This window comes from Halichoerus grypus, chromosome 6 (genome assembly GCF_964656455.1).
Source record: "Halichoerus grypus chromosome 6, mHalGry1.hap1.1, whole genome shotgun sequence".
In the NCBI taxonomy this organism is placed as follows: Eukaryota; Metazoa; Chordata; class Mammalia; order Carnivora; family Phocidae; genus Halichoerus; species Halichoerus grypus.
In genome coordinates, this window is record NC_135717.1 from 167,917,523 (window position 1) to 167,944,392 (window position 26,870).

The 26,870-nt window shown below is 50.5% G+C and overlaps 1 protein-coding gene across 4 annotated transcripts in view; it reads left to right on the forward strand.

Moving 5' to 3' along the window:
* The window catches only part of NCF4 (neutrophil cytosolic factor 4), a 76,628-nt gene that overhangs the window by 36,440 nt on the left and 13,318 nt on the right, over positions 1–26,870 (forward strand). The window contains exon 1 of one of the 4 annotated variants that reach the window (XM_078076570.1): positions 22,850–23,025. The exons of 1 other annotated variant lie outside the window; for it this stretch is intronic. Coding sequence is in view for 1 of the 3 variants with exons in the window: in XM_036108728.2 (XP_035964621.1) it covers positions 22,994–23,025 (32 nt within the window). In the remaining 2 variants the exon portion in view is untranslated. Of the gene's footprint in view, positions 1–22,849; positions 23,026–26,870 lie in introns of those variants that run through there. 2 more of the 4 variants (XM_078076569.1, XM_036108728.2) reach the window with 2 other exon arrangements.

The window sequence follows — 26,870 nt, forward strand, 5'->3', positions numbered from 1 at the left end:
GGATGCCCAGATTGGATGACACTTTGGGGGGTCTCGGGAGGGAGTGGGTGTATTTTGCCTGCTGGAGAATTGTCAACTTCCAGAGGGAAGACTGTGGTAGATCATCTCTAAAGATGGCCACCAACAATTTCTCCCATCCTTGCATGTACATGCCACTCCTCTCATCAAAAGGAATCTATTTCTCCATCCCCTTGACTCTGGGATGTCCTTGAGACTTGCATCGACCAACAGAATGGGCAGAGCTTATGCTGTATGAATTTCAGAGCTGAGGCAACAAGATATCTTGCAGTTTCCACCTTTGCTTTCTTAGGATCCAGCCACCATGTAACGGAGCTTAGTTAAACCAACGAATGATGAGAGCCCATATGGAGAGAAAGAGGGAGGGAGGCCCAGCCCATCCACCCACCCCAGCTGATGGGCCAGACTTGTGGGGTAAGCCACCTTGGTCTTGTAGTTGCAGCCAGATTCCCAGTTGGGTGTAGCCACATGAGTAACCCCAAAGGACACCACATGGAGCAAAAGAACAACCCCCTCAACCCAAAGAATCATTAGAAATAGTATATCATTTTTTAAATTTAAATTTTAGTTAGTGAACATGCAGTGCAATATTGGTTTCTGGAGTAGAATTCTGTGATTCATCAATTATGTATAACACCCAGTGCTCATCACAACAAGTGAGAAATAGTAGATCATTGAAGGTTAAGTTTTGAGATCGTCTTTTCTACAGTAATAGTCAAAATACACCTCAACAATTACTCTTTGTGGTTGGGGCACATGGCCCTCCAACAACTTCCTCTAAAGAAAAATCTACAACCTTTGACTTCTCTGTCCTTCTGACTTTAACCCCTTGATAGCTTCCAGGGGATAAGCCAAGAGTCACAAAACTGTTTTTTGACCCTCCCATTTCTACAAGACCAACATAAGGGGTCAAGTACAGGAGTTGGCAAACTATAGCCTAAATCCAGCCAACCACCTCTTAAAAAAAAAAAAGAAAAAAAAAGATTGTGAGCTATGGTTCACAAAGCCTAAAGTATTTGCTATCTGGCCCTCAAAGAAAAAATTGCCAATCTAGAATCCCACTTTGGAATGCGACTCACAGTTGACAACTCTTGTCTGGGACCCTCAGCTAAAACTTAGATGAAAATGCCTCCATTTTACTTAGTGTGTCAGATATTTCATGAGCAGAGTGTTCCATGGCCAGATAAACTTGAGAAATACGCAATGGAAAACCAAATATTAACTAAGATTCTTTCATGGCAACCTTCTCTCCAAGAGGGCAAGAAGAGGTCTACAATACCCTGTTTTCCGAAATGTTCCGGAACCTTTTCTGCTGGGGCATCTTCCATGATTTGGGAATTCCTGTTTCCTGATACAAACTATGGAGGACATACAGAAAAATGCCACAGAACGAGGCTGAATTCTCAATCCTAGGTCTTCATTTTGACCTTCTGCCCTCTTTTCTCCTTAGGATGCTCTGTCTAGCTGGCTGTCCATCTGGTCATAAACAGTTTAGCAAACTTTTTGGTTTTCAACAGCATTGGGGGCTCTTCTAGAAGGGTCTTATGGAATGATTTCCGGTCATACATAGTTTAATTCATACTAGATTGTGAGAGACTTACCAGTTCTCTGGCAGAGGTGCGGTGAGGGTTGGGGATTTAGCTTTCAAAGGACGTCAGGGAAGGGCAAAGTTGAATCCAGAGACACTCACTTTTTCTTTCTCTTTCTCGTCACCATCAGAGTTGTAGTTTGTCCCTCAGCACCTGTCCTATACGTGTTCTGTGATTGTCTGGAGTCAATTCTGAGCAGATTCCTTTATGATCAGAAGGAATATTTTATGCCGAGAGGAAATTAATCTGCTCAGACTTGTTGCATATCCCCCTGACATGACAGGCTCCTCTGTCAAGGGATGTTTTAATTTCCAGCTTCTTCCTTTGATTACGTTCAGAAGGCCCCGGCTGTGCTGAGTCACCATTTCAGCTCCTGAGAACTTCTCTCTCATGTTTACCATCCTCCCTGTCACTAAAAAGAACGAACTCGCAGTGGAAATGGTAGACGGATGCACTGTTCTCTTTGCAAAGCTGACTTTGTGTGGAGGAGGATTTGTGCAGGCAGAGAAAAGAGCCGTGGTTGTGTTTGTGTTTGAATTGGGCATGAAGTGCATTTCCGCACACGACATTTCCAGAAGCTCCAAAAAGGAGGATGTAGACGTGTAAGGCTTTCATGATTTTGCCCTCAAAAGGCGGTATTTTCTGCAACTGGCATAGAATTTTGAACTCTAATTTATCGGAGCGCTGTGAATGACTAGGCGGCATTTTCAGTGACGTGTTTGCTCTGTATGTTCAGGGCAAGGCAAACTGAGTGAGGCTTGGGCATGGTTACCCATGTGCACAGTTTGGTGGTCCAGGTGGGATTTAATGGTGCATTTTGGGGCTTCCCAATGGGCTCCTGGGGGTGATACTGGGTTTGGGGGACCTCGCTCTGGAGAAACGAATGACGGGACCTATTTCTATGGAGTGGACTCTGTGTGTGTGTGTGTGTGTGTGTGTGTGTGTGTGTGTGTGTGTGCATGCGAGTGCGTGGTTGTCAAGTCAGCAAACGATAGCTGGGCTCCTGGGCTGGTCCTGGCACGCCTATCTCAGCTGCCCCTAGGGGTGTCTGAGCATCTCATCTGCCGTGATGGGAGAGGGAGCCGGGAGGGAGCATGCGTGCTATGATGCTTTATAATCGCTGGCATGTTTGCGCACCTCTGGGTGTGCTGGCCATCCCAACTCTCTAGTCTTCAGCCCTGAAAGCCAGACCCAGTCTGTGGTGTCTGCACAGGAAGGTCGTCCCCTGCCGCTCCCATGCTGTCCTCGGAGGCTAGGAGGAGCAGCAGGGTTGCGGCTAGGCTCACACCAGGAGCTTGCTGAGTCCATCTCCAGGTGGGATGGAGGGGCTTCCTCCCCGCAGGGGAGAGGAGTGCAGGTTGAGGCCGAGGGCGGGCCTCGTGTATGTGCCCACCGTGAAACGGGGCGGGGGTGGAGGGTGGAGGGTGATGGGTGCGACACTGCAGTGAGAGCTTGCAGGGAGCCACCAGATTCCCCTTAGTAAGAATCCATGTCTGGCCTTTCCTGTGTGTTGGCTGCTCTAGAGGAGAAATGCAAACCCAACCCCATAAAATGAAGCACTCAGTAACTATTTGTTGGGTGGATGCATCCTTGAGATAGTGGGAGTAACTCAGTGTAAATGGCATCCTAGTGGTGGGACAATGGTGTCTCTGAGTGAAGGAAGATGCTGGGAAGGACAGGGAGAGCTTGACCCCCAGCCCTCAGGACAGATGGGGTGTGGTTGCTCCCACCACTCTTCACTGAGGTGCATCTGATACACTCTGTCTGTGACTCCAAAGTTTAATTTAGCTGATGCCTTGGCTGCAAGCAAGAACTGGTACATTTAGTTGGAGGATTAGGGACCGTATAAGATGCATAGCTCCTTAAAAGGAGCTGGATGTCAGGGGAGAAACAGCTGAGTGCATCCCGAAGTTGGCTGTGAAAGGGGGGGTAGCAGCCCTTGCAGAGCAGATCACAGGCTCACGTGTGCTGAAGCCTCTGAGGGGTCAGCATGTCCACGCAGGGGTGACAGAGGGCAAGCCCAAGGACGCTGCCCATCACCGAGTCAGTCGCCCAGCAATCCTTTCAACCTGCTGACAAGGAAAGGGAAAGCGTGAAAACCAGGAGGCTGCCCAGAAACTGTACATAAATAGATCACCAAATGTGACTCTATGAAAATGTGGAACCTGTGCTAGGCAAAAAAAAGAAAAAAAATTGCCATCAATAGAGTCCAAAGCAAACAACAAAATGGAAAGACACATATTTGTCACACACACAGTAGAAAAGGGCCAGTTGTCCCTGGTTTGCAAAATGCTCATAATCAATGAGAAAATGATGAACAATCCAATAGAAAAAAGAGGGTCCCAGGGCATAACAGGAGGGTGAAAGGAAAAGAAAGACACAGCGTCAATAAACGTATAAAACTATCCTCAGCCTCATCTAGCAGCAAGGAAACACAAATCAAAATGAAATACTTTTTTTTTTATTCGTCAGCTTGGCCAAAATTGTAAAATGTGATCCTATCTGGTGATGGCAATGAGAAGAGGAAACAAAAATTTCCCTCCTAAAAGGTGATTTCTATCCAAATTAAAAATGCACGAGCCCTTTGACCCAGAAATTCTACCACTAGGTAGTTACCTATGGATGTTTATAAATATGCTCCCTTGGCACACCTGGGTGACTCAGTTGGTTAAAGGTCAGACTCTTGGTTTTAGCTCAGATCATGATCTCATGGGTCCGTGGGCTTGAGCCCCAAGTCAGGTCGGGCTCCATGCTCAGCAGGGAGTCTGCTTGGAGGGACTCTCCCTCTGCCCCTCCCTCCACCTGTGCACTTGTGTGCTCTCTAAAATAAATAAATAAATCTTAAAAAATATAAATATGCTCCCAAAGGAATATTTCTTTCAGAACATTTTGGTAATAGCAAAATAAGCTATAAACAATTTAAATTTCCATCAGTGGGAGACACTTATGGATTAGCCATACAATGAAATATATTGTGGAGTGGTTTCTTTTTTTACCATATATGTAATTTTTTTTAATTAAAAAATGTTTATGAGGTTAACCTAGGTCACAGGGTAATTAACCCATTTTTATTTTCTGACTTAAAAACACTCTATTATCTATAATATAAAACAAAATAGAAGAACCTGCAACCGGTTTGGGGCAAGCCAAATTCCAGACATGCAGTCTGAAGATTTCATCTGAATGACTTTGCCATCTGCTATGTTGTGTGATGATTTGGGGTATGACATACCATTTCTTTGGACCTCAGTGTTTTCATTTGTAAAATGGGGAGAATATTCCTATTCTGTATTGTGATTTTGGGTGAGTCATTTTACTTTCTGAGACTTGGGCTTTTTATTTATAAGATATGGATAATAATTTACTCACTTTACAAGACTGTTGTGAGGAATAAATAAAATAATGCTTGTAAAGCATTTAACACAGCATCTAAGTAGGAGGTGCCTAAGATGATGGTGATGATGTGATGATGATGATGATGATGATGGTGATAGTGATGATCATGATGATCACGATGGTGATGGTGATGGTGGTGATGGTGATGATGATATCAATGGTGATGGCGATGATCATGTTGATCATTACAGTGATGGTGATGATGGTGATAGTAATGATGATGATGATGGTGATGATCATGATGGTGATGGTGATAGTGGTGATGGTGGTGATGGTGGTGATGATGATGGTGATGATGGTGATGGTGATGATGGTAATGATGGTGATGATGATGGTGATGATGGTGATGATGGTGGTGATGATGGTGGTGATGATGATGGTGATGGTGATGATTGTGATGGTAATGATGATGGTAATGATGATGGTGATGATGGTGATGGTGATGGTGATGATGGTAATGATGATGGTGATGATGATGATGGTGGTGATGATGGTGGTGATGATGATGATGGTGATGGTGATGATGGTGATGGTGATGATGGTAATGATGATGGTGATGATGATGATGATGGTGATGATGATGATGGTGATGATGATGGTGATGATGGTGATGATGGTGGTGGTACTGATAGTGATAGAAGAAGAGGAAAAGAAGGAAGACCGGGAGCAGAGGAGGGACCCAGATGGGGAGAATGAAAAGAAGGAGGAAAGGAAGGAGCAGCTGGAGGCCACTATGTGTGGGTAATTTACATTCCTTAGCTCATGCAGTTGTTCTAGTTATGCTCTGAGGTCTACACCTAAGGTGACCACGCGTGCATTTATGACCAAGGAGATGTAGGTCAGAATTATGACTCATCTGAGGTCACCCTCTAGGCAATAGTCGAGCCAGCATTTGCCTTGTAATTTTTTTCTGGATACAAAGCCAACATTCGGGAGCGCCTGGGTGGCTCAGTCGGTTAAGCGACTGCCTTCGGCTCAGGTCATGATCCCAGGGTCCTGGGATCGAGCCCCACATCAGGCTCCCTGCTCGGCAGGAAGCCTGCTTCTCCCTCTCCCATATCTCCTGCTTGTGTTCCCTCTCTCACTGTGTCTCTCTCTGTCAAATAAATAAATAAAATCTTTAAAAAAAAAAAAACAACAAAGCCAACATTCGAACACGCAACCTTGAAGATCTTTTTGGTTCCAAGCCTCCCCATAGCACCCAGCACAGTGCTTGGCACATAGGAGGTGATCGATAAATGTTATATAAATCAGAATTTATTTCTAAAAAGTATTGTTATCTCTCTAAGTTATGCTTTGGGAGTTGTTCCAAGGCCTGTGGGTCATTTCTTTGCAAGTCCAAGTGGTGAAGATTTCTTCCTTCCAGAATGTGCTGGTTATTAAGCTATCACCTCAGCCCAAAACCCACCCTTTCCTGTGATTCACTCTGTGGCACAGGGCCTGGGACCCTGCAAAGCCATTTCTGTGCAGCCAGCTGCTGCCTCTGTGGCGAGTGGGCGCTAGAGAGAGACTGCAAGGTTGGAGGGGGAAGTGGGCCTTGCTCTTTTCCTTTTGGTTGCAATTCTCCTGAGCTGCATAAGCCTCACTTTTTCACCTTAGCAATGGCCCTGCATCTTGGCGGCAGCACTTGGTAACCACCTTCAATTTTTTCCAACACCCCCAAAACCCATTGCATTCCCTCAATGCAAAGGGTAGTGTCCCCTTCTCAAGAGGTCCAGATCCCAGCTCTGTGGGGTCCCCTCTCTGAACTTCTAGGTTCTAACACCTGTCCAAACAATTCCCTATAGCAAATTCTCTCTGTTAAAATAACTAATGTGCTTTCTTATTTGGGACTGGACCCTGGCTGATGCACAAGGTAAATTTGATTTTGGACTGTAACTACTGTTGGACCCAGGTCTTGGAAAAAAAAAAAAAAAAGAAGAAGAAGAAGAATCAGGTTGTCTGATTTTTGCATTTTACATCAGAAATAAGGCTTCACGATGAAGAAATGAGATGGATGTTCTCATATGACTTACTGAGCTCTCTCCCACATCTTGGTTTTGGTTTTCTATTTTTACAACCTTGACAGGCAAGGGTGTGAGCATAATGAGCCTGGAAAGTCCAGTGTCCCAGTGGGCAATGGCCAGACCTCCCCTGGAGTCTGGATTTGACCCCTGCCAGCACCCTCCCCTCTGGCCTCAAGGACTGGGAAGGGGTCACTGCCATCCTTTTAATGTTCCCAATCGAGGCCCTGAACTCTTTCCTGCATTTATCCCTTGAGCAGTGGCATCAACCTGAAACTGTCAAAAGACTTTTAACTTTTAAACCCTAAGGGAGGACAGCTGAGAAGTAAACACAAAGAGGGCATGAGTTAAAGCAAGCCTGGCATAGCTCACCATCTAGAGTTCGGAACTTGCTTGCAGCCTGCCCCTCAAGAAAATCCAGAGAAAGGTTGTTTTTCCTCATTAACGAGCTCTTGGATGGTGTCCCCAGAGCCAGTGTCATTTGCCACCCACATCCAGGGATGTGATGAGGATGCTGATAATGGTAAGTTCATGTATTAACTCACTTAACCACCCTATGAGACAGATGCTATTCTTAGCCCCATCTTACAGATGACAAAACTGAGCCACAGAGAGGCTAAGTAACTTTCCCCATGTCACTCTGCTGGTAGGTAGCAATCTGGGGTATGGATGCAAAGAGTCTAGATCCAGAGCCCCCCTCCTAGCCAAACTTCCAGTTCTTTTCTCCGGGATGTCCCTCTTCTCTGGGCAGGTCACTGTGCAGGGGCATGGCCTCACTCTTGCAAACTGCCATCGACTAAGAGCTTACCTCTTCACAAGGCAGCCTAGATTGTTGGAAAACTCCTCATATTGGGCTGGCATTTCCTTCTAGTCTCTTCCACCTTTTGTTCTTGGGATTTCCTTTTAAAGACACATAGAACGAATGAATCTACGTGTCACATAGAGTGAATCTACGTGTCTTTAAAACCAACATGAGTCTCTTTCTGAGTTTTCTCCTGTCACATTGTCTGGGATAATCCAGATCCACCGCCTCCAAGTGGCGTGACCTTGGACGGGTTACATAACCCCTCTTTGCCTCTGTATCCTCATCTGTGAAATGGGAATCATGAAAATGTATACCTCATTGGGTACTTTACACGTGAAGCCCCTGTAGCAGTGTTGAACATACTCTCGGTAAAGGTGGGCTCCTGGTTCTGTTCTGTAGCTTTAACACCCCCAGTCTTTCCGATGGGGATGATAGTGAACTTGCTCTGTACACGATGTGGTTCTATGGAACCAGCCATGCATTTTGTGACCCTGCCCTCTGTCTGTCCATCTCCACTGCCTCTCTCCTTAGAGCCTCTCAACCCTCCCCTGGATACATACTCGGCCGGGTACCCAATCTGCCAGCTTCTAGTCTTGCCCTGTTTCAACCCATCTTCCCCTTGCCTTCCATGGTGTTCTCAGTGAAACACAAATCTGATCTGGCACCTCCTCTGCTCAGATCCTCCCCGACTGCTCCTGAGCTGCTGGATAAAGCTCAGCCTCCTTAGTTTGACTTACAAGGTTCTCCTTGGTCTGTCCCCTGCTGACCTATCTGCCTCTCCTCTCCTGTCTCCCCTCCTGCTCCATTTTCAGCAAAACGAACCAACTCCCAGATCTCTGAGCCTCCCCTGACTTTGAGCCTACCTGCCTCGGGCCTGATACCCTGGGGCCTAGCACAGGGCCTGGTGCGCAGCAAGGGGACCAGTAAGCTCTGGTTGATGAATGGGCCGGTGGGATAGTGCATAAAGTGAGTGCTCTGTAAGCCAATGTGACATCCATGTCAGTTCATGGCATTATTTTTTCCAGGGGTCATATTCAAAATCTGTAACCACAATTGTCTGGTCTGCCAGTAGGGTCCTGCAGGCCTCCTGATGGACCAGGCATTAACCCTTTAGTTGATGGATTGTGAGGAGGTTTAGGGGGTCCAGGGGGATAGTGGGGGTGGAGCACAGGCTCCAAGGAGCAGTGCTTTTTTAACAGACCGGTTTGGAAGCATCTCAATATTTTAGCTGTGCCTGTTTCCACAGAAAGCTCCTTCCCCATCCCTGGGCCCTGTTTGCTTCCCTCTCCCTGGCTTCCCCTGGCCCTGTCCCACCCCCAGCCTATCACTATTTGGAGGCTTTTATTTTGAAGCCTGCTCAGGGTCCAGGTGACCCGTTTTTTCCAGAATTTGTCCACAGGGCTTGGAAAGGCTCCCTCCCCACATGGCACTGTGGACACCCATCTGGCCTGGTTCTTTAGCTTAAAGGTCCCTCACCCCAGGGCTGCCCACTCAGGATGAGGACAGGGAGCTCTCAGCCCGTTCTTCTCATCTTTCCCGGCGCACACGACACACACAGCAGGGGGTGGCATGGAAAATCATGATTTCACACCCGAGACTTTCATCCAAATCGGTTTGCAAATTGCATTAGCCTTTGAGACAAGAGTTTAGTAACCACATCAAAAAGTGAAGGGTGTTGCTTGCTCCTCAGGTGGCAAGGATGGAGCTCTTGGACTGGACAGGAGCTGGGTGACATTGCACCGGCCTCTGGGTGTGCCCATGGGTCAGGTAGGATGACTATCTCCAAAGGATAGACCCCTCTGCTGTGTGTCTTCCTGTTCTTGATGGCCTGTGCTTTCCATCAGGTGGCACACTGGGCCCCGGGCAATTCATTCTCCAATCCAAGCTACAAGTTCCTCATCTGGGAAAAGAGGCATAATGTAAAGAAAATTTTAAAAAAAGCACATGGCCGTTTGGAAAAATGGAATGTCTGTCATGCTTCACTCCTGGAGGAGGTGGTAGCGGATGACTTCCTAGTTCAGGAAAATGCCTCGATTAATTTTAGGGTCATTAAAAAGGGGCAGCCTCCTGGGCAGAAGATGGATGGTCTGGATGGAAGATGTTTATGCACACACAAAGGGAGAAACCCCTCTGCAGAGAAAAGGTAGGTCGTTGGTGTCTTCTCCCTTCTGAGCATTTGCTGACATTATAGAGAAAAAATAGAAAAAGCATGATCCCACAAAAACAGGGAATAGAAAGGAGGTATCAAGAGATGAGAGATTGCAACACACTTTTGGAAGGGGCTTTGTCTAGAATGATGGTGCCGTATTTAGAAAGGCCGAAGAGACTCAGCAGGCAGAGGGCACATGTGGAGAAGGAAACAGTGAGCCTCTAGAACCCCAGTAAGGTCCAGATGCAAGGGGAGCGGTGGAGGGGTTGATGGTGTGAGATGAGAGCTGGCGGCCAAGGGCTTACCCTTGAGCCTCCTACAGGAGGTTTACACTCTGGAGATGGCAGAGAGGAAACTCTCAGGACACCAAGTTTGCCGGCATGACAGAAGGCAGGGACAAGACATGGGGCTGAAAGCAGGGTATTTTTTTTTTTTAAGATTATTTATTTATTTATTTGAGAGAGAGAGAGAGAGAGACAAAGATAGCGACAGAGGGCATGAGCGAGAAGAGCAAGCACGAGGTGGGAGGAGAGGGAGAAGCAGGCTCCCCGCTGAGCAGGGAGTTGGATGCGGGGCTCGATCCCAGGACCCTGGGATCATGACCTGAGCTGAAGGCAGATGCTTAACTGACTGAGCCACCCAGGTGCCCCTGAAAACAGGGTATTAATTGGAAGTCCGCATCCCAAATGGCCAGAACATCTTCCTGGTCCTCCCGCTCCCAAGGCGCCCTAGCCTGTTCCTACATCCTAAGCAGAGACTGGCAGCTGCCAGACAAGTTACTGGAGAATTTCCTAGAGAAAAAGTCTCATGCCTGCTATCATAATAGGAGTTCCCAACAATAATGCTCTTTTCTGTGCCAACACTGAAATGGACACCTGTCAATCCATAAGCCCTCACCTGCACTTGCAGAGCTTCCGATCAGCCTTTTTAGTACATTTAATATTTAGTGTTAAATGTTCGTGAATAACCCAAGAATATTAGACACATAAGGAAAGCTGCCGATGTGAAACAGACACACCAAACGAAAAAGATAAAAGAAGAGCCTGGAAGAAACTCTGTCCCTCTAGATTGGACTCAAGAATGAATCATCTGGGTCAGAATGACTCCAGTCAAGCCACAGATGCATGAGCAAAAAAAAAAATTTTGCTATTGTTGTGCACCACTGGAGATTTCTGAGGTTGTTTGTTACACAGCAAAAGCTGACTGATACAATCCATAAACAAGACTAGGATGCTATGACAACTGAATAATCATAAAACAAGAGAGAGGTCTTGGAAATTTAATATAAGGTAGCCAAAATAGGGATTTCAGTAGCAGATTTGAAAAGTATGTCACGGAAATATTTTCTAGGACATGACAGGAAGAAATGAAGATGGAAAATATGAAGGGAAGGAACAGGCTTAGAAAAGCAATCCAGGGGGTCTACCATCTGACTTAGAAAATTTTTTAAAAAGAGAGAGAGAGAACAGAGAAAATTATCAAGAAGACCATCCAAGAAAACATCCCCAAACTGAAGATCATGAGTGTCCAGATTGAGTTAGGTCTACCATAGAAATAGTAAAATGAATGAAAAATAATCCACACAACACACATCATCATGTGACCCCAGAAGACCACAGATAAAGAGAAGTTTCCAAAAGCTTCCAAAGAGGAAAAGAAGATTTAATACAATGCAACAAAAATAAGAACACCGAATCCTCATTTGCCATAAGAGGAAACTGAGGCATCATATCTAACAGTCAATCAGTCAAAAATAGCAATATAAGCTTTTTATATAGAAATACAGAGGAATTTAGAGGGAATAATGGAAGGGTTTCAGTAGTTCCCTTGGGGTGGGAAAGAGAGGGTGGGGGCTTTTCAGTCCTCCTCTTCCTTGACGCAAACCAAAGCCTGCGCCTTTTATTCAAACATTGACAAGTCGAGGCACAGAAGTAACAGGTGCAGTCAGAGCTGCTGGGTTGTAAGGGAAGGGTCACACAATGGGCAATGCTTTGGGCCCAAAGACAGAGACAGCGAACGAGGGGTTTCCTGCAGCAAGAGTGTGCAGAGCCCCTCACCCTTCTGGTCACCCGCCACCTTCCGCTCTTCCCTAAAAGTCTATAAGTGTGGTCCGAGGGGAGTGAGGGGAGGGGGGCATGCCACACGTGGGACGCTGCCGGACTCAGGGAGGCCGCAGAGGAGAGAAGACCCCTCTTCCTCCTCTTACTAGAGGAAGGGGACTTGTGGGAAGAGTTGGGGTGAAGGTGCTGGAGAAAGTCTCGATCCTGCTATTAAGTGAAATGGGGACAGGATGACCCACCCCCTCGCCGCTACACTGGTCTGAGTGGTCTGAGCATCAAATGTCATTGTGAGGGGGAAGCCCACCCTAAGACCTGCATGAAAGCAGCAACTCAGGGATCATTGCTGGGTCCCCGGGGCTGTAGGAGCCCCCTGATAACAACCCCAACTTCCTCGTCTTAAGCACCTACTGTGTCCCAGGCAGACAACACATTTCAATCCTATGATGCCTTTCCAGGGGATGGTAGATAGTCTTTTGGGAGAAACAGGAATTGGCCAAGCAGAGAAGATGTGGGCCTCATGGGGCACCAGCAACCTGCAAAACGGACTTGAGCTGGAAGAGGAGAGGGACGAGGCCAGAGTCATGCAGGAGCCTGGCTTGGATGACAGCAAGCTGGACTGGTTCTCCGGAGAGCTAGAGGGCTGGAAGCATTGGTTAGTTCTTTCTAGGAAGGGCCTCCTGCAGCCAGTGGGGAAGACAGACTGCAGGGCTGAACTGGAACAGGAAGATCGGGTAGGGCGGCTGCTGGAGCAGCGCAGGCAAGACAGGAGGCTGTAGGGATGGAGCGAGGGGGCACTTGGGGGACATTTGGAGGTGAAACACGTTCCTGGGGATTGGCTATATCAGCGAGGGAGGACGAGGAGGCCATGTGACCTGCAGGTCTCTGACTTGGCCGAATGGCGAAGACAGAGGTTGCAGGAGGAAGGGTGCTCTGCAGAGCTGGGGGGCATCTGCGTGCGGTGGGGGCCCGGAGGCAGTTGGACGCACGGGCCTGGGGCACCACTCGGGAGCAGCTGGTAATGGGGGCACAGGAGTAGATGAAGCCTGCAGCCAGAGAGAGCATGGGTGTGTGGGGAGGGGACTGAGGAAGTAGATGAAGGAGGAGCCCAGGAACGGGCCCCCAGACGTGGAGGAGGAACTGGGGGAGCAAGCGGGTGTGGAAACTGAAGCAATCGGTGGAGACCAGGGCTGGGGAAGGGCCCCGGGGCGAGGACGGGGTGTGCAGAGGGTGGGAGGTCTCAGGGCCTCGGGGGAGGCATGCTGTGGGGGCTGGGGCTAGAGGGAGCAGATTGCCAAAGGGTGAGAGTATGAAGGGCAGTTACAGAATTTCCAGGACCTCCTGTTGCGAAGCTCTCTGGTTCCTGGGTGTGCCGTTCTGGGCTCCGGGGCGCGCTGGGCAATTAGTGCTCATTGTGGGCTGGGACAGAGGAAGCTCTTCCCTGAACCTGGAGGGCAGAGCCCAGAAGAGGCGATGCAGTCTGTGAGCCCACCGCCCTGCTTTGCCCCCTTCTTCATGCCCTTCCTCCACGCCCCACACACGGGTTGGTCCCATTCTGGACACTAGAGATTCATAGATGAATGTGGTAGTCCTTGACCCACAGGTGCTCATGGTACACAGTCCTTAGCAGGAAGGGGTGGAAAGTCTAGAAGACTAGCTCTTATGGGTAGGAACTCCCAACCCATGAGAGCTAGAGCTAGAGGCCACCCCGCGCCCCCCGCCCCCCTCTCCCCCGCCTTCAAAGAGCCATTGACCAGCTTTGCATCTTAGCTGGTGCAGAGAATCCAAAGGCTGAAGAAGGCCCATAGAATCATGGAGGCGGGGGTGGGGGGTGGGGACAGCAGGAGAACGCACTGAGATGCGCTGAGAGAGGCCCCAGGGATCTATAGGATCCAGAAGAGGCAGGAGGGAGGAGGGAGGCATGCCGTGGGGGCTGGGGCTAGAGGAAATGTGTGCAGGAGCTGCAGGGTGGGGAGGAGGTGGGTAGGGGAGAGGGGTTATGAGAAGTTTGGCATTCCTTTGTACTTACTCCCTGGAGGCAACCCTGATTTTCAAATAGAGCCCCTTGCAGACTTGGGACAGCCTGGAGCCGCGGTTTTTCTGCAGGTTCTATTTTCCCCCGTTTGGTGCCTTCAAGGTTCTGATGAGTCCAGGTGGTGCAAACTGCAGCCCGGGGGACCCTCCCCTTCTGGGGCAGAGTTTTAGAGGCAGTGGCATCGTATTAGCATCCAGAGGCAGACGGAGACCCCCAGGGAGGAGGTGACCTTGGGGCGGGGGCTCAGCTCCAGCCCCACCAACGAGTCACCTGCCTGAGCTCTTCACAGATCCTCCTACGCAGTCCGTGTGAACTGCTACCCGGGAGACTCTTGGCTCTTAACTCTTGTTCAAGGGTCTGCAAACTACGGGCTGAGGGCCACATCTGCTGCCTGGTTTTTATAAATAAAGTTTTATTGGAAGACAGCCACCCCCATTCAATTATTGCTACAGCTGCTTTCAGGCTACAAAGCAGAATCCAGGAGTTGTGACTGAGATCAATGCCCCACAAAGCTTAAAATATTTACTGTTTGGCTCCCTAGAGAAAACGTTTGCCAATCCCTGTTCTAGGGTATCAGGTAGGACACACGTTTAGCAGATGTAACCAAGGTCAAAATACCAGTGGCTTGAACCCAATAAAGATTTCTTTCTCTTTCATGAACAGTTGGAGTGTAAGCCATCTGGGGTTGGGTCAGAGACTCTCTACTTTGTTGTTTAACTGTCCTCTGTCTTCGGCCTCTGCAGCCAGCAGGAAGGGGAACAGGGGAGTGGAGGGCACACCCTCTCTCTTTGAGGGCACAGCCAGGAAGTTGTGTCCACAGATCCCCCCGCATCCCACTGGCCAGCCCTTGGTCACGCGGTCACCTGTAGCTGCCAGGTAGATTGGGAAACGTTACATTTAGCTGGGTGCCCGCAAGTCCACTGCCACTCCGGGACTTTCTCAACAAAGGAAGGCGGCAAGCATGAATTCTAGGGGATTTAGCAGTTTCTGGTTAAGAAGAACAAAAGCATAGAGTAAGAAAGAGTAAGAATTTGCATCCCCCCTAGGAGTAAAATTTGCAATGCGTGCCAACTGAGCAGGTGTCAGGAGCTAATATAAAATGCCTCCTTCTCCCAGTTCCTTCTGTAAATACTTACTTAGCCCTCAATTATATCAGGCTCTAGCTGGGCGCCTTTTGTAGAGAAAAAAAACTGCCGGTCAGAGTGGTTGAGCGAGCTGTCCGAGGGCCCGTCCTTCTGCTCCCAGCATGGGCTCCTCCTGCCTGATGGTCCTGCTTCCCTTGGGACGCCCTAGCCAGGAGCTGGACTTGGGTCCCACCGGGCGGGCTGGGCGTTGGGGAAACAGAAAGTGCGCAAATTATTTTAGCAGTGAGAACTTAATATAGGGGATGGGTTGTACAGATCTTGGAGGACTGAAAAGCAAAAGGGGACGCTGAGGTAACCAGATAGAGTACCTGCTTCCTATGGCTGTGGGAACGGAAGGAAGACAGTGGGGTTGTCGCAACCTAGAAGCTTGGAGGAGGAGCAGATGGAGGGGAGGTTGCTCAGCTGGTGTTGGTGCCTCAGAAGCTTGGAGAAGGGCCCTCAGGGAGCTGGGACTCAGAACTTCAGACCTCCGAGGAAGGGGTGGGGTGAGGCTCATCCTGGGGATGTGGAAAAAACTAGAATTGACTTTCAGGGCAGTGCTGTTGGGTATTGGGAGCAAACAGAAGGGAGCAAATGCCTTCCTCCTCTCCATCCTTCTGGTCTCCTGGTAGGAGCTACTATTGGCAGAAACGAATGGGAATCAGTCTGCCAAGCAGCAATGTGGTCTGGACACCCAACACCAGCTCCCGAGAGCTGAGCATAGAAGGGTAGGTCTGGAGCGGAGAGGAGACAGTTTAATAACCAACCCAGAGGCTATGACTACATTTAGATGCCTCCCTCCCCCCGTGTTTACTGACCTGGAGCCACAGTGTCCGAGGCAGTGTGGACCTGGAACCTTGGCACATCTGCTTCCTGATACACTGGCTGGTGGGAATGTAAAAGGGTCCAACCACTTTGAAAAACAGTTTTCTTCTAAAGTGAAATACCATAGGATCCAACACCCTACTCTTAGATCTTTACCCAAGAGCAATGAAACACACATCCACATGAGCCTTTATGCTTGAATGTCTGTCGTAGCTTTGTTTTAATAACCCTAAACTGGAAGCAGCCATAATGTCCATCAGTTTGTGAAAAGATAAGCAACTGTGGTATCCATATAAGAGACTACTGCTCGGTCGTGAGAAGGATAAATTACTGATGTACGCATCAATAGCAGTGAATTTCAATAGCCTGATACTATGTGAAAAAAGCCAGACACAAAAGACCACATACTCTGTGATTCCATTTGTATGAAATTTCAGAAATGACAAAATAGAATAATAGGAAGCAGATCGGTAGTTGCCAGAGCCTTGGGCAGGGCAGGGAGGTCGGAGGCAAGGGGCACAAGGGATCTTTTTGGGATCATGGAAATGACCTATATTGTGACATGGTTGGTTACATAATCGTCAAGACCCATTGACCTGTGTGCTTTAAGTCAGTGAGTTTTATCGTATGCAAATGACACTTGATAAAGCTGATTTTTAAAAATCGAATCAGAAAGCTGTTAGTAGGGGGCGCTTAGTCTACTTACGTCCAATGCCACCTCCTGTGAGCTACCGTCCACGCGGCAAAGGGATCTTTAAAAAACGTTAATCAGATTACATCACTCTTTATTTAAACACTGTGATGGATTCTCTTTCCTCTTTGAATGAATTCCAGAGGATTACTGTCCCTCGATCCTGCTCACTGACCCCAACACTTGCAGGGATAGGAGCCATAGTGCCAACGGAAACCCAGGCACTGGGTATCTACACACATGAAGTTGTAGATCAAGCCAACCGACTGCTACTAAAACAAGTTCTATCCTACCTTGTCAGGCAGACCTTCGTGAAAAGCTGGAAGGCCAGGTTCAAATTGAGAATTCTGGGAGTCCTTTGAGTTCTGTGCTGGAAGGTGATGGCGTGGAGAGACAGACGCTAAGCTACGGGCTCCCCGCCCCTTGCCTTTCCACCCTGGCTCCATCCGAACCTGTGAGGACACCGGCTAGGCCTCTGGAGAAATTTGTGTCTGTGACCCCCTGGGGGCATGGAACCGGGGAAACTGTATTCTTCTGTATCTCCAGGTTTCTCCAGGAATTGTACTTTGTTCTGTATGATGTGTGTATGCGTGATGTGTGCATGTGTGGACATGCGTGTACACGCATGCCTCTGTGTTTATACCTGCGTGTGTTTGCACACCGCGAGTGTGCCCGTGTGTGTGCATGCCTGCATGTTTATGTGTGTATTTCAACAGCAGGGGGAGCTCGTTGAGGGCAGCAACTGTGCCAGATTCCGGTCTGTATCCTTTATACCTCTGCAGAGTGGATGCTAAATGAATGCTTGTGGAATGAATAGATGAAAGAATGGCGGCCGGTCTAGCACAGTTACTGTGTTTTGGAGTCATCCAGATTTGAGGTCAAAATCTGACCTTACGCACTAAGTCACTTTGCTTCAGGCTCCTGATCCCGTAGAGACTCAGTTTCCTCATCTCCAGACCAGGGATAAAAATAGGACCTATTTTATCAGGGTAGGTGTGAGGATTAAGTGGCAATAACCGGAGCCGACATGTACTGAGCTGGACTTTGGGCCAGGCACTGTTCCAAGATTTTGCAAGGGCTGACTCATATACTCCTGCAATTTTATGGTGGAGGGATGGTGAAACCATAAACTCAGTGCATCTCGGTGCCTATTTCTGATCAGTGGAGAAGAGGTTCAGGGTCCTTAGCCTCTGGGGGCATCTTCTCACGAGTCCCGCTCAGATTCGGACCGACGGGCCCTTCTGGGGAGGACGCTGGGATCCAGCACGCAGGGCTCCTCCGGGGCTAGCTCACAATTTGACCCTCTAGTGGAGTTGTTCCTTCTACTGCGGCTCAGGACATTTCTCCTCTAGGTGGCGCTGCAGAGCGAGAACCGGGATGTTGAGTTGCGGCGCCCCCTGGTGGTCTGTTTCCGTCAACACATTGATTAAGTGCAAAGCCGTTTCCATAGACAAGTGCGGCAAGAATGGGTTAGAGGAATGTGGGGAAAAATTAGAATCTAATGTGATCAGTTTTAAGACACAGAGGAGCAAAGTGCACATGGGGAGATAGATCAGGAGGGGTCCAATCCATACCAAGAAAATTATCCTCAATAACAACAACATTAACATTTGTAATTTACTGACCACCTTCCGCGTGTGGGTGTCGTACTAAGCACTTGGCATTCATCATCCTATTTAACCCGCCTCCAGAAATTATGCATCCCAAGGACAATTACTTTTATCTGGAGCCGGGCACACGCTGGATGTCTGGCATGTAGTAGGTCCTCGTTACATTTTGAAACAACGAGCAATGCATTAATCCTAGGAAGCAAATATTATCATCTCCACTTAGAAAAATGAACAAGAAAAATGAACTTCGGTCAGCCACATGCCAGAGCCAGGGCATCTGAGTTCCGCACCCAGCTCTGCTGCAAGCCGGGGCGCCAAAGAGAAGGCAGAGCCTTCTGCCTTCAGGGAGCTTGCTGTCCGATTGGCTTCATCCACACCCTCTGTCTCCAAATACCACTCCCTGGGGATTGCCAGGGGTGGCTATTTATAGCTCAGGGAGGAGGTCCAGTGAAGCTCCCCTCATAAATTACAAGGAGAGACACATGTGGGTCAAGATTGGGGAATTCAGTGCGTGAGGGATCCCCAGGAATCTTGCTCAGCGTAATCTGGGATTTTCCTCTTCTTCCCTAGGAGAGCTGATGACTCAGGCAGCAGGCATTTGCTGAGCTCCCCTAAGGAGCTCCTGGGGCATCATCTCCTGGTCCTGCCTCTTCCCCAGCCCCCGTCTGCCACTGTGCCCTATTTCCCGTGGCTGGAGCTCTCGGAACCACCGGCTCCTCGGAGGCCGTGTTCCTCATCTCTAAACCAAGGGCCGCGCTTTAGCTCGGATACGCCGGCACCCGAATCAGGGTCGAAGAGTGCTGTGCATGTTGTGAGTTTTAGAGCCAGGCCTCAATCCCATCCAGTCCTCTGGGAATTCCTCGGGTGCGGCCTGAGCATATGGAACCCTGCCTTGGAGATGTGGCTATGAACAGACATATGAACTGCATTCCGTAATGCAGCGATGCCCCTTCTCGGAGCAGCCCCTGCCTTTTGTTGTTGACTTCTTGCACCTGCTTTCTTTCGGCATTCCATCCTCCTTGTCACTGTCAGACTGTCACTTAACTGTCATTTGCTTCCAACCCCTCCCCCGCCCCCCAGCGATTTTCCTCCAGATTCGAATCTCCGGGTTGTTAGATTTGGGTATGCTCTCAAAGTAACCTGGGGAAGGGAAGGCCAGAGGTGCTTTCTTCTAGGAATAAAATATCTGAGCTCCAGTGCCTGGGCAGGGGAGCTACCCATCCCACTGTTCAATGACTCTTGTTTACTCCCAGGCTGTGGCCAGTGGAGGTTATCAGATCAGCTCTTGATACACCAGAGGTCACTCCAGGCATTTCTTTGTACCTCCCCAGAAAGGCTCGATAAACACTGGCTTAATGAAATGTGTGAAGAGCTTGGCTCCTCTTCCTGGCTAGTCTTCTGCCTCATTCTCCACCCCTGCAGCAGCAGCAGGACGGGTGCCCACTGCTGACAGAGTGTCTGGTCTCAAATTACACCGTATCAGAGCTCGGACATAAAATTAGCAGCAGTGTTCTGTATGAGGAGCTAGAGAAATACCCATATTCAGCAGAACCATGGGCAGGGAGGGAAGAGCTGGCCCCCCACAGGCCCTGGGGCCCTTCCCTGGACAATCTTCCCATCCCCGCAGCCCTCCCCCCGACTGCGGAGGCGGCGATGGCTGCCCGGTGGCTGAGTCAGGGCCACACACAGGAGGCTTCTTGGGGGGTGGGGGGGAGGGAGTGGGGGATGGGAAGGCAAGACCTTGAGAAATCTGGGAAGGTGAACTTAAGGGCTTGTCATCCCTGAAACACACACACACACACACACACACACACTGAAAACTATGAACAAGAATAAGAAATTCCCATGTGTCTAGGCACTTTTCATACATTTTTCTCATTAATTCCCAATACCACCCATTCAGTAAGACTGTTTTACGATGGGTAAAGAAAGGATCAAAAAGGACATACTGGTTGCCCGAGTTCATATGTTATAAATGCATTCGTGTTCATGCTCATGATGTGCCCACTTAGATCCCAGCGCGTAAACCTGGCCTCTCATACTCACAGTCTCACTGCTGTGCACTATGCTGCGTGCTCTCGCGTGGACGCAACCTAAACACACTCACACGTCCCTACACAGAATTGTATGTGTTTATATCCACATTTATGCGCAACTATATGTGTTGCCAACCATACACATACGATGATACACACAATCACATGACAGTGCTGTGTCACACTTCCTGGCTCAAATTGTCACTTCCTGTCTTTCCTGACCAACTCTAGGGCTGCACTGACCTCGGCCATGGCTGGGTGCTTGCAGCTCTTGGTGCTTACAGACACCTGCCATGTCTGTCACTTCACCCTGTCCTTTGACTCTGCATTTAATTGCTTTACACTGTAGACCAGGAGCCCTGAGACACCAGTGACTGGGTTGGAGTCATTAGTTATATTATCTCTAGTTCCCCGGGTGTGAATTCTTCCGTATGTTGAGTCTGTAAGCTGTCTTTCAGAGTGTAGGTGTTCTTTACACAATTTTTAACTTCGATTTGTGAACTCACAGGGCAGTTTTGTTGCTGCTCCTATAGACTCATGGTTTCCAAACTGTTTTGATGTAATGCCTCAGCTTGGGATTTCCACACTGTGTGGGTAGCTTGGATCTGGGCTTCGGGCTAGTGCATGTTTCAGGCTTGAGACTCTGATCTGGTGAACGTACCCTTTGTTCTACCCCTGGCCTGGGAGAGTATCTCCATTCCTGCCGTGACCCCTGGCTGATAGCTGAGAAAGGCTGGTCTTCTAATCAGTTCTGACACCTGGCTTCACACTGGGAACTCAGATTTGACTTCTTGGCAACAGCACAGGACACGTAGCCCAGGCCTAGTCCCAGATTAGGCATTAAAAATCTCAGCCCCAATAACCCATCTCCACCCTTAGTTTTCCCGTGGAGTGTGAGGCACCAGCCCCTCTCTCTGGTCTAGGTTCTCCCTCTCTTAGAACCTGAATATTATACTTTCTTGCTTGTGAGCTAGGCTCTGTATGTTTAAAGTACTAAAGAATGTATTATCCAGCCTTTTTCGTATGTCTGGAGTAGGATGGGGAATTCCAGCTTGTGTTCACCCTGCCATCTTATCTCTGTCTTCCAAATGCCTTGCTCAGTAAATAGTCACTGATTGTCTCTCTATTTTTCTCCTTTCGTGTCCTCTCCTCTGTCTCCAACTGTCCTTGCCTCCCAAGGAGTACATAAAGGATCTTGGTTTCAGAAGAGGCCTTGGCCTGGTGAAGAGAGGGAGATCCTCACTGAGTCAGGAATGTGGAGTTGGGGCAGCGGGTGCCATGGGGTGGCTGGCTGGGGCAGGGATGAGGTTCAGAGGAAGGGCTTGAGGTTGCCAATCGCCCTCCATTCTTATAGCCAGATAGCCCTCGGGATCCTGAGAATGCTCCTGTCCCCAGTCCCTTCATCTGGGAGGTAACAAAGGGACTGTTGTAGGAGACCCTGGCTCTGGCCTCCATGCAGCTGGCTCTGTCCCCCTAGACCCTTGTCCCAGTCCTAGGGGCACTGCTATGGCATGGGTTTGGGACAGATGGAGTCAGAAGGCCCCATTCTGTGATGCCCATGGATGGCAAAGCATGGCTGTTTCTCATCTCTACTCTCTCTGTGTTGTTCTTCTGCTTTGCATCTGCAATGCATGAGTGAGCGCTGAGTGTGGATGAGAGTGTGTGAGTGTGTGTGTGATGGGTTGGGGGTTAGTGGGTGTGGCTGTGGACTTCTCAGAGAGCTCCCTTCAGAATCCAGTAGCCATACCGGTGAGAGGACCCATGGAATCACCAGCCAGAAGCGTCCCCTGAATACTGTAGGCAGGCAGGACCAGGAGTTTGCACTTTCTCCTTAAGTGCAAGGCGAAGCAGTTGAAGAGTTTAAGCAGGAGAAGGAATGATCAGGTTTGTAACATAAAGTTCACTGTGGTTGGCAGATCCAGCAAGGACCGGCTGGCTGTGCCAGGCCTGGGGATCTAGGGATGAGGAGAGTTTAGCCCAGAGCTGCTGGGGAAGGGGAAGACAGAAGCATAAACCAACATTCACACTCTATACGACAGAGGCAACTGAGTGCTAATTCTGTTGGGGAAACCAGGGAGGCTTCCCGGAGGAGGTGGCATTTGCCCAGAGCCTGAGGGATGACAGGCAAGGTGGAAGCCAGCACTCCAGGCCTAGGGAATAGTTTGGGCAAAGGCTTGGCAGTGAGAGTGAGAGGGTTGGGCGTGATGAGCCAGAGGAAGAGAAGAGACTCTCCAAGTTCACGAGGCCCCTTGGTGGCTGAGCCAGCACAGGGACCCTGTCTCTGATGGAATGGAGCTCTCTGATGCCCAATGGCAGCCCAGCTCCAAGAAAGTACATCGAGGAAGTCCTCAAAGCCCCCAAGTCAGTGGATTCCTGCAAACCCAGCATGCAAGGGTGGGCACTTCCCCAATTGCAGTGCAGCTGGGAGGTGGGAAAGAGGAAGTGTGGGCCCAGGGCTAGACCTAGAGAGCCCAGAGGAGGAGCCTCTTCTAAATGAGAGAGGCAGGGGTGGGGCCTCCCCAGGGGTGGCTCTTGGGAACTCCTGGGACCACAGCAGAGACGCAGGGTGGCTAGAGGTGAGTGAGAGGTGAACTTGGCCTCGGGGCCTGGCCAGGTGAGACTCTTGCCATCCTCTCCCCGGGAGCACTGACGACCATGGCTTTGGCCCAGCAGCTGCGGGCCGAGAGGTGAGTGTGGGGGCAGTGCCCTCCCTGGGCCTCCTCCCTGTTCCCAGAGGGCCTTGGGGGACAGAGGCCCACCCTCCTGCAGCCCCTTATCGAGGTCACAAAAGCTAAGAGGCTGGAGCTGAGTCAGAACCCGAATGCTCAGAAATGCTGATTCTCAGAAGTGTTTCAAGGAAGGCTCCAGTCGTGGCTCACTTCCCTCAGGCACAGATGAAGGCATGGGGGCTCAGAGAGGGCAAGTGATTTTCCCAGGGTCACACAGGAGTGGGTGTAGAGTCTGCACAGGTGTCCTGGGTCCCAGGCTAGAAGATGGCTTTCCATCTTCTGTTCAAACAGAATCACAGGATCTGGCTTCTTCCTCTTTATCTGGGGCCTGGCTCAAATGTCAAAAGTCTTCCCTCACAGTCCCTACATTGCTCTCTGACGGCTCGCCCTGTTTCCCTTTTCTGCAGAGTCCTTAGCCCACTTGCATAATATTCTATGTTGGCTCGTTTGTTTTCTGTATCACTGGCTCTCCCATCAGCAGGCCCCATGAGGGTATTTGTCCCTCCATCACCGCTATATCCTCAGTACGTAGAACAACACCAGCATGGACTAAATGCTCTGGAAATGCTGCCGGATGAGTGAATCGGTGAATGGATCTTTGAACTGGACAATGTCCTTGGATCCTTCTAGTCCAATCCTGTCGTGGTGCTGATGAGAAAAATGAGGACCAAGGAGGATAAAGTACTTCCTCAGGGTCACCTGGAGCACAGCCTCGCCAGGGCCTATCTCTCAGCAAGACTGCGCCCTGAGCTGTAGGGGACCTGAGGACACAGGGCTTGGCTCCTGCCCTGGGTTGGAAGAGCCGGTGACATCAGGAAGAGAGCGTGCCCACTGTGAGATGGGTCAGGCTGGTTTAGGTCAAAGTGGGCAGCAAAGGGTCCACGGTGGAGTCTGGGGGCTGGAGGTGGAATTGCCAAAGGCTGAAGGTCGGTGGGGGGGGGGTGGTCAAGAAGGGCCTTGGTGAGCCGGAGGGCGGTGCGGGGGCTGGGGCAGCCCCACCTGGCTCCCCACAGGCTCTCAGAGGACACTGAGCCGAACGCACAAACACACAGAAGTGGCTGCCGTGTGAGGCCCATGGCACTTCCTGTTTGTCAGGGAATGTCAGAAGGCTAGACGCCCACCAAAGCCACCCCCTGTCCCCGACGGTGTGCTCTGTCCTTCCCACTCCCTGCTTCTTCTCAGCCACCCTTTTGCCCCTTGGAGGGGGAGGAATGGGTGCCCTCCTGCCTCCCTTCATGGGGCCATGGAGCCAGGTCTTGGGGTCGCTGGCCTCCCTGCCCCTCAGGTGCCCTGGATGTGCTCTGCTTGAAGCCAGAGCGGAGGACGGAAAATGGGGGTGAGGGTCCAGCAGGACTTTCTAAGACCCCAGACCCCAGACGTCCAAAGTTCGAAAGGACTGCCTTGGGGTAGTGAGTTTGGTTCCAACAAACATGTTTTGAGCACCTGCTGTCTGCAGGAGCCACGAAACCTGGCCTAGCTGCCACCTGAGGGCCTTTCCAGGCCTCGGTCAGCCCCTCCCATCCAGGCTCCACGGTGGACTTGGCATGAGTAACATGGGCGCGTATGAACCCCGAGCAGCCCGGCCCCAGAAGGCCCTGAGTTGACTTCAGCTCTGAGGGGTCCTGGCTGAGATCTCCAGGGGAGTGGCTCTTCGGGGGGGATTTCCAGTCGGGTTTGCTGCACCCCTGCCTCCGCCCTGGTGTAGCAGCTTCCTGCGTCAGCCCCCAGCAGGCAGCCAGGCCATTCCCATGCTGACCACCAGAGGACTTGCTAAGACACGTGGGGTGGCCCCGCATGGAGCACCTACTGTGTGTCTGGTGCTGTTCTGGGCCCTGCGGCTGCAGCAGTGGGCAGAGTCCCTGCTTTTGTGGGGAATCTGGGGCTGGACTTGTTATGGATGAGACCTCCTGACCCATGCCATCCCAGTGAAAGGCTCCCTCGCCCAGCACCCCTTTGTGATGGGCCCTGCCAGTGTCTCACGTTACTTTCCGCCTCTCGTTCTGTGTTCTGGCTGCGCTCAGACAGCCCCCGCCCCGAAGTTCCTTGCACTTGTCCCCTCTGGCATGGCTAGAGCCTTTGCACTCAGTTTCCCTTGCCTGTCGTCCTGTGGCCAACTCGTCTTTGCTTCTCCTGCTGACCCGGCCCCCCTTCTTCCAGGAAGCCCTCCCTGACCACCCTCCGTCTGAGTGAGCCGTGAGCCTCAGACATGCATAGTACCCTGCTTTTCTCTCTGATGGATGTAAGCCCCATCTTCGAAGTGCCTGCTTGCCAAACTCTCTTGCCCACTGCACTACTAGTCCTCGGTGGGGTGGCGGTGGGGGTGGGGGGGGTGGATTATAATAATGGCCAGGCTCTAGGATGGCTCAAAACACCATGTGCTTTTCCTTCACAGCCTCCCTGACCATTGAAACGATGTTGTTATTTGTTTAATGTCAAACTCCTTCACTCAGCCATGAGACCCAGGAGGGCAGAGGCCATGTCCAAATGTGCTTAGAACAATATGTGAGCTACGCTAGGTGCTATCAAGGGTTTGCTATTATTATTACTATTATTATTATTATTATTACCTCAGGTGGGGGAACTGAGGTGGGGGGGCTGGGATTTGTCTATGTGTGTGCAGTGAGCTGTTGGGGCAGCAAACTAGGAGCAGTGTGGCGGTGTTTGGGAACAAAATTCTGCTTAGGCTCAGATCCTAGCTTCTTGATTTACTTGGGCAGGTTCTGTAACCGCCCTGTGCCTCAGTTTCCCTGTCTGTAAAAAGGTACCAGAAGAGCATCTGGCGCATAGCGCACACTCACGGAACTGTTAAGTGTAGTTATGACCCAACCTGGCCGAGTCCCTGCCCAGGGCCATTTCTATGCTCTGGTTCCTTCCTTCCTGTCCTCCCCCGCCCCCATCCTATTGCAGATGAAATAACCATGAGATGCACAGCCCCTGGGGAGAAAGTGGAGGAGGGAGCTTCTCCCAAGGGTGTTGCCATGGGGCCATGTGTGGAAAGTGAGTGGGGAGGCTGCCAGTGGTCACTAAGTTGCTCAGGAAGTGGTGGGGATTTCCTCTGCTTATCCATTGCCACCCTGAGTCCCCCCCCTCCCCCCGCAGTGGCAGCTGCCAGTGTCCTGAGGTAGCCGGAGGTCCCACGCAGTCCAGGCCATGTGGGGACCCGCAAAAGCTGGGACTGGGTGTGCAGACTGGGAAACCGATCTCCCCGAGGGCCTGGCCAGCTTGCGGATGTGGCAGCCCCGCCCCCACTCCCACCCTGTCTCCCAGTTGCTCAGGACTCGGCGACCCCTGGCTACTCTTTCTCTGTCCCCTTGGCTGTCTGTTTTCTCGTCCTCCACCTGTCCCTCTCAGCCCCCTCTGCTCACAGATCGCTCTTCCGGGGGGGCGGTCTTTACCACCGGTCACGGGCACATGGTACCTCCCCGACTCCAGCAGAGATCCACCCCCACCCCCATCCCCAGCCGCCCCCACTGAGCGCCAGAGGCACAAGAGTTCTTGCCAGACCTCGACCTGGGGGCCCAAGGGACTCACATTAGCGTGCTCGAAACTCAGTCCGTCAGCACTGCTCCACTCCCACCCACCCTGGGCAGGAGATGGGTGACATGTAGGTGTCACTCTTGACACTGCCCTTTCTCTCACCTCCAAATCCAAACAGTCCCCACACCCTGCTGGCCACTGGTCAGGAATGACTCACAGATTGGCAGCATGTCTGCTAGAAATGTGTAAGTCTGCAGGGCACCGAGGAACTCGTGGGAGCTTAAACAAACAGGGACTTATTTGTTCACATGACAAGAAGTCCAGAG